The sequence below is a fragment of the Contarinia nasturtii genome, unplaced genomic scaffold (assembly GCF_009176525.2).
Source record: "Contarinia nasturtii isolate CC-2019 unplaced genomic scaffold, AAFC_CNas_1.1 Cnas_scaffold_4311, whole genome shotgun sequence".
NCBI lineage: Eukaryota > Metazoa > Arthropoda > Insecta > Diptera > Cecidomyiidae > Contarinia > Contarinia nasturtii.
In genome coordinates, this window is record NW_022201606.1 from 2,490,813 (window position 1) to 2,508,329 (window position 17,517).

The window sequence follows — 17,517 nt, forward strand, 5'->3', positions numbered from 1 at the left end:
GCAATTCCAATTTTTCCAAAGTTCAAGTTTATATTATTTTATTATTTTTCAAGAACTTTATTTTGTCTGCAAAACCGAAATAACGAAAGTTCAGGGCTTTTCATAATAACCGACATCGATTTTTTTATATCATAACTTCCAGTGATGGTTTTTTCCTATCTGAATAGCGCTAGCTATTCGCAGCGTCTGAACAGCATTGCTGCCCAGATGCTGAATCGAAGCGGTTGCCGCACGCATTTTGTACCACACAACATATTGTCATATAGTCTAAGTAACCAGTGAGCTAACAGAGTATGATACACTAATACCATAGTCAGTATACAAACGCATGTCGAACAGAGAAAGAACGCGAACGTATATGCTCTGTGTGGTACAAACGAAGTGTGTGCGCGTGCGGCACCGCTACGATTCAGCATCTGGGCAGCAATGCTGTACAGGCGCTGCGAATAGCTAGCGCTATTCAGATAGGAAAAAACCATCACTGATAACTTCAGGTTTTCACAATTTTAATTTTCAATGGTGCTTTCATCTAAGCTGATGAATTCACTCTCATTTTGAAAATAAGTTCATAATTTTCTTTGTTCACGGGTTCACCTACACTTTGGTGATTTAATTAATGGTTATATATTTTTATGGTGGCAAAATGCAGATTGTGGCTTGAAGTGTTCTCGTGTCTAAATTCTTTCGAAGTAAATTACAACACTTTTGGAGGAGCATTTAATATATTATTCAAATTTAAGTAGCTAGAAATGCATTAAAAATGCCATTAATTTAATTGAAAATAGTTTTTAAAGTAGAAAAATCAGCCACTTTTATGTAGTTTGTATTTATTGCAACTTTTACTTGGGAAGAATTTCAACGACATCAAATGGCTAAATAGCAACTATTCAATTTCCATAATTTCTGTGCATTCTGTGTGAAATGAGTCCGAGATTACTTGGCTTAACGGTGGTCAATATAACGTGTGCCTTCAGTGTGTGTCAAAACCGAAAATAGCAAGAGAGATGCCAACCCGTCTGTATCCACATCCATCAACAAAGTAATCAACATATGTTTGTCCATACGGCAATTGGACCTTATTTAATGTCACGCTTACAAGTTTCGATTATTCAGGATGCTTTCAACTACATCGAAATTGTGGGCCATTATTCACTTGTAAACGATTGAAACGAATACCATTTGCGAATGCCATAAACTGAAAATGCCTGCATTTCCTGTGCTCAAACCCAAATGAAAAGCTGATTATTGTTATTTGCAAGAAACATAAACTTACACCATTAAATGATAGATTAAACACTTTGAATATCATCATTACAAGTCTTTGATTTTTCGATGAGAGACCAACCGTACCAACCGTGCAATAACAATAAAGATAAAGAGAATTGTACAGGTGCATTTCAATGGACCATAAAAATTATGTGGTATTATGGTGATGTCTTGTTGTTCCAATGCCATTAAAATAACGAAAAGTGCAAGAGAAGCAGACGCATTTTCGAAACGGTTGCCTCACCGTTCGTCTAGCTATTTCGAGTTCGAAACATTGTAAAACAAAGAAAAGCTTCAACCGCATGCCATATTCCTATTGACGATTTGGGGATATACGCACGAAATAGACATGCAAATTTGTGAATCTCGTTGTTATAGTCCGAAAATGGTGATTTTTACTCTCGTTTTGCATTTTATCACTTCGAGTGAAATTTTTAAGTGGTGCTTGTTTCACTTCGAACACAAGCAAAACATCACACTGCTGACATCCAAACTCCTGTGTAGTTTTGTGAAAAATACATTGCTATATCACGAATAGATACAGGTGGAACATAATCAAATAAATGTTTTCAGGCAATTCTCATTGGAACTCAAATGCAGACGACTTTTGTTTGTACACTGGCTGGCATAGCGTCAAGAACAGCTGGAACAATTTCAAATATAGCTGACAGAGTCGGGCATGATTGAATTGAAGACAAAAGTCTACACTTTATCCGGAACACGAACAAAACATTTGAACATCAAGCTACAGGCATAATTAAATTTTACCGGACAAATGAAAAGAAGGGAACACCGAGGTTTCCATTGACAATTTCAAATCATTACACAAAAATATCCATATAATAATTGAGCTCTTTCGCCATATCGTTCGCACCATCTGCTTTCTCTGCCATCAGTGCCATGACAACATTGATGTCACACGCCTATGTGATGAATGTTCTTGGGGCTTTTCTTTGACATAAATGCAGATATTGTTAATGCTCGCAATTTGTAAAAGCATTGACGCAACTCTGAAAAAAATGGTTAAGAAATGAAATAAAAATGGAAATGTTTACAATGATAAAAATGATGCTGCTCTTCACTTCTGATACTTTTGATAATATTCTATCTTGATTTTATGAAATTGTATATTTCAAGCGTAGGTGGGTAGAATGAAAGAAAATAGGGGAGGGGCGGAAGGAGTTAGGAAAATTTCTCCAAACTTGTAAGGGATGTTTTTTTTAAAATCATAGTTTCTAGTGTAAAGTTAAGGGGCTCAAAATTGATTATGGGCGGAATTTCGGGCAAGAAACCCTAGCTAATCGAAATAATTTTCTCAAGAGTTCTGTCTGCTGTAAAGTCCGTGTCGAATAAAAGAATAATTTCACCATCAATCCCCCTTCACCAACCACATCTAGAGAAACCATTAAAGCAATTCCAATCACTTCAGCTACGAGCAATGGACGGTACATAGTTGAGTCCTTGAAATGAGCATTTTTCTTTTGAACAAGTTGGTGATTTTTCATTTCAATCAATTTTGATATATTTGTATTTTAAGTTTCAAGTCATAATTTTGATATATTTCATGCTCATCAACCGTGTCATAGATTCTCGAAAGAATATTTTTCTTCAAAAGTTGAAGAAGAAGATGAATAAAAAAATCTATAAAAAAGAGAAATGCGATAAAAGCCTGCATAAAAGTAGAGCGTCTTTCTGGATAATTTTTTTCTTTGCATTTCACATAAAATGTAAAATATTGCACATTAGCATCCGATTTCAATTTCTACAAAGAATCAAATTAAATTAGATCTGCTCAATGAAAATTTTATTTTCTGAAGAGTTGAAAAGTTTTACTTTTCCATCGATTTTATTTTGTGAGAAATATTATGTTTGTGTATGGTTTTGAAATTGCAAAAAAAGTCCATTTTTTTCGCATCAACTACAAGCGCCGTAGCTATTCATATTTCTTATGATTATAGCGTGCGGGTAATAAGCACTTGTAAATATATTTTTAATTTTCATGAAAAGCTGCGGTGGTGGCGGTTGAACCGTTGAACGGACTCCACATTTCATGCATATTGAATAAATGGCACGACGACACCATTTAATGTCCCTCACTCCATCTCATGCTCATTGAAGGCGTTGAAAAACCACTGCGGCGAAACTAAATCAGAGCGCTCAAACGGAAATGAAGAGCAAAAATAGCATAAAACATCAAGAAAATGCCCCGTTTCGTTTATTCATTTGGATTTCATTTATTTTTTCCTTTGACCAGTTTCATTGAAGTGAATCCGACTGTGCTTCTCATTTACAGGAGAGAAATGAATGATATTTTAAAATAAATGACTGCGTGAACATTTCCACGAAACCTTTATAAGGTTCTTTTATTTTTTCGAAAAGAAATGAGGATTTTGCCTTCTTTGGCTGCTGAAAACAAGCGAATAAGTGAAAACTCGTTAAAAAAGTAGAAAAAATTAAAAAAGCAGGAAAATGCGAAGTAAAAACTTTTCCCATTTATGCCAAGTGTTGCCAAAGTTTGCTTTGTTTCTTCAATTCTCAAACGAAGGAGAAAGCACAAGGACACGCTCCTCAAAAAGTCAATTGACTTGCCGATTAACTGTTTTGTGCGATTAATTACTCGAATCACCATTTTAACCCCTTCAAATTGTGGAACGAGCAGACCGGTCACAGTTCAATCAAATTAGCACTCACATTTTGAGCGCAAAATTTCACCAAAGATTGCCTTAGAATTGCCAATAACATTCTATTAATATTAATTTTAATATTCATTGTTCAATTTGCATAAAAAAAAAGATCCCTTTCGGGGACGATTTGACTGGTGCGAAGTGATGCTTTCACCGCTTTGAATAAAAAACAACAAGCTCTTGATCTGTAACAAACGCGAAAATAGTATGACAGGGGCAATTATAACGCAGTTTGAAATGAAATTTGATTGAATAGACGACCAAACTTGGTTTGATATACATCAGTAATGTGCGAAGGGGAGGGGGAGAGGGGGGGTTTACCCCCCTGTGACTTCAAAATTCTTCCGATTTGCTAGGGATTTTCGTCCGAAACGAAATTTTTCTCGATTTCCTAGGGTTTTTTGAAGAAAATTTTGCTCGCACATTACTGGTATACATATAGAAATCTTTGAAGCTCAAAGGCACAACAGATTCAATCAAACATAATCAATTTACATTTCTCTAGATATTTCGATTTCAATATGAGCGTGGGCTTTCGTCCCAGACATGCGACCCCAATTTAATCGAAATCTGTTTATTTTCATCGAGAATGAACTATATTCTCCCACTTGTTGTTCGTTAATTGTGATTTCATCGCATGTGCATATTCAACATTTATTATTTGTTTCTTCATAACCAAAAATATATTATCAAGACTATAGATACATCAAAGATTTAGAAAATTAAAATAAACAACTTTTATCACCTGTAGATAATCCAATAAATATTGTGGCTGCAGCCATTCGAATTTATTTGATTGCTTAAACATTTTTAAGTTAAAATAACAAAGCCTTTCAAACGCGAGAAGTGCTTGTGAAGCGAACAAATAATAAATAAAATGAACGAAATTGGCGTCTTATTTTTGACGAGAAGCTTCAATTATATAAATATTTTTTCAAGTCGTCTTAATCGTTTTCGGTAAATCGAAATTCGTAGGCCTTAAGTGCTCTATGCTTGAAATTTCCTTTGTGTTTCTATCACAATCAATTTTCAATCAAGAATAATGTAAATCACATTGATGTTGAATCATCTGGTCATTCTGGTAAACAAATTTTGCGATTTTGACGAATAAATGTATATCTTACGTTGCTACGTAAACCGATTTCTGCAATTACAGTTTCTGAAAATTCTAGATGTTGATTCAACGCTCTGCATCAAATAAACATTGAACAACATGCATAATCAACGTGTGATATTACTTTTTATTAAATTTGCTGATTATTCATTCACTTGGTAATAAAAATGAATCGCACTTACTTCTCTCCATTACTTGGTTTCGGGCGGCTTAACTTATAGCATCGACTCAATTGAGTTTCCATTCGATCTGTGAAACATTTACTTGCAGTTTTTGTATTTTTATTCCACCATGGCAAAACAAAACAAGAACAAATACACCGATGAAAAGTGGGATAAACTCTTGGAAGAAGGTGGCTGAAATAAAATATTCACCATTAGATTCTTTTGCAGTTTTTTTTTTGTTCCATTTATTGGTTTTGTAATTATTTTTTGTAATCTACAGGAATCAAGTACGCACACAACATTCCGCAAAGGCAATTGATGAAAGATGGTATGTATAAAATATTCAAGCTATTTTTTTTTTGAATTACTAATTTTGCTATTGTCTTTTGTAATAAACAGCTCTCGAGAACCAATACAAGGATGAAAATTTCCATAAAATGCAACAAGATGGTATGTATAAAGTATAATCAGTTTTTTTCTCCTTTTGTGTCAATTATTAAATTGATTTCGCTGTTTTCTTAATTAATACAGCGTTCCATATAATGACCAATAAAAATGTGGTTGAATTTACGACTCAGAAAGATCGTGACCTAATTGGCAAAATGTTCCCAGTAAATTTTAGTGATCCATCATATCTACAGAAGCCTCTAGAATCACTTCATCGATCTTATGAAAATTTCGTGGCAAATCCCCAAATGCAAAAAGAAGTTTCCAACCTACGAAAAAAACTGGATGATATGAGCAAATAAGGAGAGCACGATTAAAGAAAACCTTTTGATTGTCATTGATTAACATGCTACATTACATGAAATAAATTCGAAACTCTTGCCTGTAAAAAAAACGTTTTTAATTCATTTTTCTTTTAAATGTAAATTATTACCACAGATATATAGGGCGAAAAAAAGGGATTGTGATACAGAAAAACAACTAGTTAATTAGTTAAAAACTAAACATAAACATTAACTGTTACTTGTTTCCTATATCGGATCGTACTATCAAAAAGAAAAAGAATCGTAATATCACATATCCTCTCACCATTTTCGAATACTGTTAACTGAACAAAGTATCTCCGCTGGATTTTTTCGGTTGTTTTCACAATTTGTATCTCATCCAATTATGGACAACATCTCTTGTGCAAGGAACACCTTACGATTCTTAAAATCGAAAAATGTCGACGATTCCAGCAAGACACCTACTGAAGTAGACTCAAACATTTAATCATTTTCAATTGCTTTGATTTTTAATGAGTCCTTTTTATGTCTACGTGAAATTGACACCACTCATTTGTTGTCTTTCGTTTTGTTGTTGCAATTTAAATACGTACTTCAAAAAACAATGAACGCGCTTGAGCACTCGACAAAAAATCGTGCCTAATTTCTACAAAAGAAGACATTGTCAACGAATTCTTATTGTTGGGGCAGGTGAGGCGATCTCTCACCGAAGGCCATGGTTATAAAAACGGAAAGATGAAACCGGTAAACAATGTTATCATTTTACTGCTGACGTTTTGTTTTCGTCGTCGGTTTCTTTGTAATTTATTGGTATTCTCTCTCTTGTTTTGTGGATACTGAAATTGTCCCAGTTGGAAATCATGCTCATAAATATGTTGAACCTTGTAAAGTCGGTAAACATTCACCTAAGTTAAGTTAGCTTTTGACAATAAAAGTCGACAAGTAAATAGAGTAACAAAAAGAGTCTAAATGCTAAGCAAACGCAAGACACACGTATGAAAAGCTAATTAGATTATTTCATTCACAATGTCGCACTTGTTTTCCTCGTTTCACAAAAATTAGCTGAATTGACTTACATCTATTTGTGTTGTCGTGAGTTCCATTGCCGTTAGATGCTTGCTTGTGCCTGATTCGATTACAAAACATGAAATCATTCTGTACATGTAGCATATGATATTTTTGCTCGCAGCAATAAAGTAGATTTTGGAACTTTTGTTCACAAGTAAATCAACAAATGTGTGATGTTCCGCTGTAAATATGCCACCATTTGTCAGTTTGTGTGTCGCACAAACTTTTTGGGAATGACAGAATGTGTATGCGTGTGTGTCTGTGTGAGTTAGTGTGGGAGAGAGCCTGTCGCCTTAAATAAAATATAGCACAATAAATTCATAAATAAAACTTTTAACAATGTACCGGCAAAACTTTGTTTGCCATTTCTTTCACAACAAATTTGAGCTCCGTTTTATTTGAATTCTTTTCAAAGTTCCCGCACTCACATTTCGTTTCATAATGAAAAAATCATATTTCAAAGATAATAATCAATCACAATTGACTCGCGCTCTTCGCTCCTTCGAAAAACTTCAGCAATCAAATATTTCGGGAAGTCATAACCATAAAAAATGAAAATTATTATAAAATCGGTCTACAGCATCTTTAATTGAATAAAAGCAAGGGCGAAAAGAAATATTTGATTGATTTTATGATTTTCTTTTTTTGTACGAGCCAATTTGGGAGCGTAAAAAGACTTACCCAAAGTGTTCAGTGTTTGACCGTTCATTAAATGCTTTAACCTCAGCAAATAAAATGGCGAAAAGTTTGGATGCGAGCAAATAAAGCTTTATCGACGGCAAATAATCCGAAACCTTCTATTCATCGAACATATGTTCGGGATTGTAAGTCGATTTAACTGGCTGCGACGCAAAATGTTATGAATGGCGATGGCAAACGGCAAAAACTTCGTCAGAAAATCGCATCGATAATTGAGTGGCAAAAAGGAGTCGAGGTTGACTTTCATGTGAGGTGTGTGCATATTTTGTATATGTCAATGTGTATATTATGGCAATATATCACGAATTTCGGGTTGGTGCTTCGTTTACATAGTGAACTGAAAAATTCAAAATGCCAAAAGATAAATCAATCAAACCGAAAACTTTTGCTTGACGTTTTTGCGGTATTTTCTCCATATCGATTTCACGGTTGCACTGAAATATTTCTGCTGAAAACCGTTTCACGCCATCAATTCTCAAAACGTTATTAAACAACGATTAATGAGCATTTTGCACGCTGTTAGCCCATATGTGTGCAAATGGCGAACAGTTCAATATGCCGAGTCAAAGGTCAATAAACGAAACTCATTTAACATATTCAATTGTACGAAATTCCAATGCAAGATTCCATTCTATTACACAAACAGTACGGTTGTACACTGTGAATGGGGGTTTCCAATGCTTTTCGGGAGGTTTTTTTTTTGGTTTTATTGCTAGAGAATCGATGAACTGCACAAATAGCCCACGGAAAATACTATTCAACACCACATCATCGCCCAACGTTGGACTATCCGACATTCAAACGAACCAAATCATTTTACATTTCAAATATTCCCATTGTTTGTCGTTATGAATGTTTGCCAACGATAAACTAGTATGATTCGGATTGCAAACGAATGATTGGCATTTTGGCTAAATCAATAAAACCACGTTTCAGTGTTTAAGCTGCAACAATTTTCAAACAACTGTATGTGCTATATGCGTTACTAAAGGATTGTTGAAACAATATATACCATTTTTTTTGGGATTTTTTTCCTTCCGCTTTTTTTTACATCACTGACATTTCATGCCGCTTGCTGTGCAATTTTATCAAATTTCAAGTGCAGTCAACGCAAAAATGCGGATTTGATTACAAAAGCAAAATAAAGAGCTTTGAAATTGAAGGATTACTCTATCTCTGCAACATACCGAACATGAATTCACAAATTCTTGAAGAAAAAAAGTCTTATCATATCATTCTTTAATCCAATTAGAAGTTGTTCATTTGATATCAATCATTTTCTTTTAAAAACTTTTGAAATAAACTTTTCCGATATAATTTTAAACAAAACTTCATCGTTTAATGAGATAATGTTCGTTTTCACAAAATTGCAAGATGCTGAAATCTTAGCCGTGAGCAATCATTGTAGAAAATTAATAATGATGTTAAAGTAATTTCCTTGATTGTCGTATTGAATTTACACCATACCTACATGCAAATCATATTATTTATCTTGTAATTTCTGGATTGGGCAATTTTCCATTATAATTTGTAGTCGATTGTTGGAAATGAATTGCTTTGTTAGTTGTCCGTAACCATGTCAACAATATTGCACATGTTTTGGTCGCCACACAAACATCAGTGCTGGTCTGAATATGCAATATTTGCTTGGAATTTTAAATAATAAAATTGCATTCATTTTCTTAGTATTCTCTGGCGTTTCATGCTTACATCACCAGCAATGTTTCTCCTCGAGGCTGATGGAAGGCCCCACCCAAATATGATTTTGATACTGATACACATCTGTCAGCTACTGTTTTTATTGTTGAAATATTTCAATAGATACACTGTTCGCCCATACTCAATACATATTGAATTTGTTCATTTTGCTGGAATGTGTACAATCGAGTGTAGTTGTTGCACCGGCGGACACATTAACAATGGAAATCGAATTCCGGCCGATATTGAGAGGTAATGAATGAAAAAATCAAGTCCGAAATCAATTATCCATAAAGGATGTAATTTACCTTCTCATTAAATGTGGATGTGGACAATTAATTTGAGTAAATTACTGTGAATTTGAAAAAAATTGATTCACTCTTTCGAAAGGGACAAAAACAAAGAGAACAAGATGAAATCACTATTTTTTGGGCAGGAAATTTCGTTTGAAATTTGTTCACTGACCAGACATCATATTGAGATATACTTAGCCAGCTGAATCAGCTCAGGCAGTTAACGCCAGGCGCTAAAATGGATCGACAACAATAGAAGTGATTGTTACACTAACTTTCTAACAATCACTTCTATTTCACTCCATTTCAGCTCCAGAAGTTAGCTGCCTTGGTTCGTTCAGCTGGCTGAATATATCTCAATATAATGTCTGCCACCAAGTGACACGAAAATTGAGAAATAAGAGAATCCTTCGTTCAAACTATCTTTTGTAGTCAGTTTCTTGTCTTATATATGAAAACTATTTTCTTTGTTTATTATGTTGAGAACGATATTTCATTTGTTTCCATACCTTCGAAAAAAAATCTAATCCGACACGGACTTATCACATGTCTTGAACACTAGAATAGAAAATACACAAACGGAAATTCGTAGCAATGAAAAAAATGTGAAATCAAGAAAAATAGCTTCAAACTACAATAGAACTACCTGTAAAAGATAGTATTTACATGAGAAGTAGCAGCAAAACTGCTTTATTTAAAGCGCCTGTAACGTATGCAATCTAAAAACGTTAAGAATCTGTGAAACAGTATTAATATGAGAAGCGAATGTGAGAGATGAGTGAAAGAGAGCGAAAAGCACGTTTTAGATAGAATTACATTGAAATATGTTCGACTTTCAATTTTTCTCCGCATTGTTTATGTGCGATTCAACGTTTTTAATATGTTCACGTGTTGTGAAGGGGAATATTGTAGCCGACACCGCAAAACAGTGTATTATTGACGTTATACTGCACGAGGTAATGCGTGGGCAAGTTCAATGGGAAACGGAGAAGTGTAGCTGTTATGATATAAATATGTGGATACGTATGTAGCCGATGCCGCAATTTCATTCACTGACACACAAATGCCAGCCAATGTGTTGTACTGTGTTAAATGTCTCAGCTGTGTTGGGAGCGCGCTCAATGTGATGGCATCTACGGTGCTGTAGTGGCCACTATGAATTCAGTTTAGCTGAGAGTCTATCGGATATCGGTCGTGTACATTACCGTTATAGCGCGCGCGAATACGATAATCTGGCATATTTGTAACTTACGTCGCATGCCGTATGGCACTGCCAAGCTTATCACGATAAATTGTTTTCGACTTATTCATTGATTAGATTCGTGTGCCACGTTCTGCAATCAAAGTGCAAAAGAAATTTTAAAGGTGATGCAAGTGAATAAATATACATCACACATTCAAATATGTTTATTATCAAATAAAATCAAAACATTCGTGCAAACAGTTTGACTGCTACCGTTTTAGTCGGTGGTCTGGTTACCAGTTGCTTCTTCAAATGCAAAACAGTCAGCATTCCAATTACTGTGTCACATATCAAATCTGTTCAACCAATGAGTCGGTGTGGTTGTGTGCGCTTGTTTGCTATTATGACGAAAAAATATATACATTTTGAAAACAACTCAATATTCGCATAAATTACACGCACAAACAGCGCAATTCATTCAACATACAGACGCGTGTGTTACTGTTGAAACGAAATTCTTTGTGTGACTGAAAAAAAGCGTGCGCTCATTTAATTACATACATATGACAAAGTTTTATGCACAATATACCATTCAAAATATCTAAGTTGACGTCATTTTTTTCGGTGCGGTTTCATTTGCTTGGTAATTCGTTTTTGGATTTTGAAATGAAAGAAAATAATATATAGCTGTACACACAACATATACGAAAATAAAGAAAACACACTCACCGAGATAGAAGTATTTACGACGGTGAAATTGAAGTGCGCCTATCTCGTTCAAACATTATTTTTTGTGTAAACAAAACACGCATTTTCAAAAATTTTACCGAGACGAATAATGACAAAATAAACAGATTTTAATTTGTATTCATCGCGGTACATCAGCACTGGTATTTTGTTCATTTGCGTTAAGTTGCCGTGTTTAGTTTTGACATTAGAGTTTTTCAATGGTGTTAATTTTTATTCGTTTCAAAAATAGAATCTCGCGTTTCGATGTGTCGTTGAATCTTGGAAACTGTTAATTCATTTCAAGTCTACCGTTCCCCCAATAAGAAAACTGCATTTTTCCGTGACGAAACACCAAACAAACCAATACTTCGCGGTGATTTTTTGTTTAGTTTTATCGATTTAGTGCGGATTTTTTATTTTTCGGCTTGACTTTGGAATTTCATATTAAGCCAGAATAAAAACAAGAAAAATTAATTTAAAAGTCAAAATTAGAATCGCCGACGAGAGAGAGAGCGAGAGGAGGAAAATAGTTCTGTGCTCATGTGACTGTGTGTGCGCCTGTGAATGTGAATTTTATTCGTTAGTTTTTTGTTTGTTGCTTTCCACACTTGAATTCGAAAGTGGAAATAATTTTGTGTCAAGATCAATAACGACTGTGTCTGAGTGCTTTGCGAAATGAAATAGTAGCCAAAATAAAATGTTCACTAAATAAAAACTGCGGTGCATTTGACATAAAAGAGAAAGAAAAAAAAGAGAGTATAATTCATTAGTAGAGACCCGAACAGCACAAAGCAGAAAATTACAAGCGCCGCATAATTTTTTTTATTTGGTTTGAAAATTAAGCATTTTTGCTGAGACAGAGAAAAACGCACATCAAATTCAAAAATAGGAACTGCAGTCACAATCTACAAGGTAAATAACAGCACAAAGTAGTTGCATTTAAGTTTTAGCCATGACTTTTTCAGATCGTGTTTGGATACATAAAAAACGCTCAAATTCATCAAAATTAACAACCAACCGCTGCAAAGCATTAATTTGCTTCAAATGCAACAAACTGCAGAAAAATATGTCTTGTTTATGTTTTTTTTGTTTCTTGTTTATTTGTACATATCTTTCTCTCTGTGTGTATTTTGCCTATGTACATTTAGTTGAAATGAAAGGTTCGGCCGTCTATGTGACTGCATTTGTTTCGCATAAACAACTTGCAGATCGTTGCAGTTGCTATAGCTGCTATTTTTCCCCGTTCAGATTTTTCGTTGTGGCCAGTGAAACTGGCATGGAATGACATATCTTCAAATTGGATCGATTCGACTATCTTTGATATTTATGGGCACTCGCCCCACTTTATTATGCGCAATGACCACTATTTTTATAAGTTTTGTTCGCCGCTTTTTCCACATTCTCTCCACAATCGCATTCTATTCCTCTGTCTATCTCTATCGTGTGTGCGAGCATTATGCGGTTTTTGTGTGATGTAATTTATTTTGTTTTTCACATTTTATGCGCACCAAAGTCGCATCGCATTCCAAATAATTTTCAGAAATAGAGAAATATAGAGAGATAAATATACGTTTGAACACGTTTCATCTTTTTATTGAATGAGAATGCGCATGTGAAAGATACGAAACAAATCGTCTTTCTTCGCTGGATTTTTTTTGTCTTGTTTATGTTGAGGTTTCAATGATCCCAGACGAACGAAAGTCATAAAGCGACAGTGAATGTTTGCACTCAACAGTAATTCATATACGCAATGCTGATGAAGAGCACATCATCAACAACAACAACAAAAAATGGTGTTCATATCTTGTCAATTTGCGGCTCATTCGAGGAATGCATATTGAATCAGTAAACTTGTGGCGTAACGAAGGTGACGGCGAAGAATGTACAACTACATTCAATTAATCCGCGTTAGAGAGGAAAATACAAATGTGCGCCACTGAAAATAATGAGATGGTTGGACTGATGAGCGGTTGGTTGGCTGAGACAAAATAAAGAGCACAAATGAGAGAAAGTGACAGCGAAAAGTTGCTGCGACATCATATTGAGACAGGAACATGATATGAATAAAAAAATTTGCTCATTTGTTTGACCACGTCTTCACGAGCCATTCAAAAAGCAAGCGCTTTAAAATATATGTTATAGTATAGTTGCATCCACACCGAAATTATGCCCCATAAGAGACTGTATAAAATGCAAAACTGTAGCACTGCTAGCGCCACTACGGACAACTATGGAGCTCTAGTCCGTTGGTTGCAACTGAGCAAAAGTCTTTTCACTATTTGGCGGCAACTTAGTGTAGATTACATTGTAATCCGTCGTGGCGCTAGCAGTGTGACAGTTTGGGCATAATTTCGGTACGGTTGCATCGTTTGTCTGCATTTACTCTTTTTTTTTTGTTTTATTTTTTTCTTTCTTGAAAAGTCCATAGCGTACGCTCCTCTCGCATTAACTGAGCGTGGTTTGTAGAAAAACACGAAACTGAATATAAAGTTAAAAACATTCAACAACAACAATTTTTTAACAAAAATAAACAGTATTTACGAGGAGGACTCAATGCATTCCGTCTCGCTATGTTTATTTCGTGTGCTGCAACTCTCTGTTCTTTGCTACGCGAATGTTGTCATTTTGTGCGTCGGTCACGGACCAAACATACCGAAACTCTCAGAAGAAACATAAATTCCGAGGCAATGTCAAAACAACCGAAAAAACACACTTTCCCCAACCGAATAAACAACGATGCGCATTATAATGTCTGTTTTGATATTATGACATAATAAAAATAGCATTTTCTTTCGATGGTCCTACTTCTGACAACAGCGGCGAAAAAAAAATGAAAACATTTTTGAAACTTATTACGTGGGATTAATTTCTTTGCGATGTAAGTTCAAGACCCTCGCTTGCGGTATACAAATACATAAATTGCATTCGAATAAATTGACAAGGACATTGTTTATCTCCCCCACAAAAAAAAAACATTCGCCTTTTGCATAAGTACGCCAGACTGATACTTGTTTTCGCATTTAAGCTTCTTTTCTTAATTTGTTTTGAGAAAAAAGACGATATAATATTTGTTTTATCACAGCTCAAAGTTGTTCCAATGCTTCATATTTGCAAATCAACCAGAATGCTTTATATATTTACTGCCAACGAGACGGCAAAAAAATATCTGAAATGTATGGAAATCGAAAAATATGAAAACATGGCGAAATGAATTTACCATATGGCACTTTGATTAATGGTTACGCTCATGAATTTGAGTATTCTTAATGCTCATTTCAAATAACATCAAAAATAATGAGACAATAACAACAATCGACTTGTTGAGTGACGTCAAATAATATTCTGGCGGCAGAACAAAGCGGCATTTAAATAAACATTTGATTATTTGTGTGCGCAAATATTCAATAAAAAAAAGATACAAAATTCGGCATTGGTTTCCTTGCTCATTTTGGTTCGTCACGTAATCACAAGATTGAGCTGCTGCGCTCGTTCATTCATTCGTTTCGGAACAAAAACCACATAATTAACCGTACATGGTATTGTTCCAAATAAACTCTCGTTTCGCTAAGTGCAAGTTTCGCATGTAATGGATCGGGGTTTTGATTCTCTAAACACCTTCATAAAACTGTACATATACAAATACGGCCACAAGCAAAGCAATTCCAACAACAACAACCAAATTCAACGAATGAATTTCCAGCTTAATGTTTGTTTCATCTGTACTCTATTTCATTCTTGCGTTGCATTAACGATTGCATCGAGCATCGTGCATTACCGTCATGTTAAAATGCCTAACATGAAATGAGCGGTGCGCGAACAATGAAAACAAAAAATGGGAAGAGTAGTACGATACTGAGCATGAGGTGAATGCAAGAACGAGAAAAGCAGAGCGAGAGAGAGAAGAACGACTGATACAGTAAGATAGACAAAACACATCGAAACAATATGTTTGGAAACGCTTTACGGTGGAAGTTTGCTAATGAAAATGGATTTTATTCCACACAATGCACGCAAATTAAGTGCACCAATTTCATGTTTTAACCGACACGTAAACACTGCAAAATAGACTGTCTGATGCAATCTCATATCGTTTGCTATTCAAAGCAACATTTTTTTTTATATTCCTTCATGATCGAAAACAGAAACAATTTTCTACTGATATATTATCAAAACGTTCAACAAAATGATGGCCAAACATCAACTAGACCAGTCTATAGATTCATATGTGCGATAATGTCGTTGTGGCTGACGGTAATTGTAGTAGTAAACAGCTACGTGGTTAAAATTTATAATAAAAACCAAATAAATAGTAGCAGCGCTGAAACGACTTGCACTGAATGATTTGGGCGAAAGAGAGGAAATGCACACGAAATTACTGTAACATGTAACAAGTATCTCAAATCGTTTGCCAATTTCTAACACATTTTCACAGCGTTTGTCTTCGTTATTTTTGTAGTATTTTCTTCACACCGAAGCAAAGTGAATTCCATCCAACAAAATATGAGCTCGTGAACATTTTCATCACTGTTTTGAAATTGGTGTGGTTTTTGCTGTTGTTGTTGTTGCTGGATATTTTTATCTTTTCGTTCTTCACACATTCTATCAAATGCACCAAAGTAGTTCACATCAATATTGAAAAAAAAAATCATGTTGTTTGTTAGCATGCCTTCGTGCGCTCGCTTGCATATTCAAGCAACAGAATACACAAATATCCGTTGTTTTCTCACACCGTCTGTTCCATGATATCTTTCCAAAGAGAGAAAGAAATCGAATGCAATCGATTTATGTTTACGGGAAAACCATTTAATTTAAAGTGTAAAATTTGTGATTTGTATGCAAGTGTCTTATTTTGTTGAATGCGAAACAAACAAAGCGCTCTGTGCGCGCATTTTTTTGGTAGTGTATGTGTGTGTATATACGCGATCGTTATGTGGTCGTGCAATGCACTGTTTGCTATAGTTGGTAAAAAATGAACGCGCATATAGAAATTGTTGAATTATCGACAATTACTTGAATCTACTGGCGTTTCTTTCTTGCGCAGATTTTATTTCAACTTTTTTTTTCTCTTGTACCGATGTTCGCACATGTCAATATGCCGAAAACTATCCATAATTGGGAAAATGTATTGCTATGAATGAACAGTTTTTTTTACAAAAAAAAAAAAAAAAAAAAAAACAAATGAAGGGAGGAAATCATGTCGTAATCGATAAACGATAGTGAATTTAACATTTTATTTTTGCGAAGCGGCTATTTATTTAACTCTCATTCGATGAAATGATGTTTTGTTTGGGGAAATGGTCGTTTTTTTAACATAACCAAGAGAGAACATATGCATCGTGTCGAAAACATCAATTTCAGTCTGATTGTTAAACATAAAATTTCATTTCCAATTCTCATTTACGAAATGACCGGTCATTTAGTCCAAGAATTATTCGTTTACAAAAATAGCTGGCGAACGCAAAAGATTTCCACATTCCGATTGAAACAAGATTTTCCGCATTTTTTTTTTCATTCGATTTGAATTGTGATTTATTGTTTAAATATAAATGGCAAACTGACGAGCGAATAACTTCATATTAAAAATGATGTAAGCCATGCAAAACAAATCACAATTGACTGGCGCGATTCGAACTTTTGTTCGACGGTAAATTGAAGTTATAGTTTTCATGAAAACTGACCGAATATTTTATAAATACTACGCTGTAGATAGAGAAACAGATCATAAAAGGGAGAGGGAGTGAGAGAGAGAGAGAAACTGTATGAGAGTCAAAGAGATGAAATGTGTGCAAAAGCTATTCAATTAATTATTCCAAAAGTGGGGAAATTGAATAACCAACATTAATTCTTTGATTAATTATTAATATTTCACTCTCTCGTATGTCTGAAAC

General features: G+C 34.6%; 2 protein-coding genes across 2 annotated transcripts in view; both read left to right on the top strand.

Annotated features, from left to right (window-relative positions):
• The first annotated feature begins 5,274 nt into the window (after positions 1–5,274).
• LOC116350918 lies at positions 5,275–6,009 on the top strand. Its single transcript, XM_031782914.1, has 4 exons — positions 5,275–5,416; positions 5,509–5,556; positions 5,628–5,678; positions 5,760–6,009. Exons 1-4 carry the CDS (start codon positions 5,356–5,358, stop codon positions 5,975–5,977), a joined length of 378 nt encoding a protein of 125 aa, XP_031638774.1. The 5' UTR covers positions 5,275–5,355; the 3' UTR covers positions 5,978–6,009.
• A 4,889-nt stretch (positions 6,010–10,898) lies between these two features.
• LOC116350620 overlaps positions 10,899–17,517 on the top strand; it is a 92,496-nt gene continuing 85,877 nt past the window's right edge. Inside the window, exon 1 of the mRNA XM_031782467.1 lies at positions 10,899–12,541. The gene's annotated coding sequence lies outside the window, so the exon portion shown is untranslated. The remainder of the gene's footprint in view (positions 12,542–17,517) is intronic.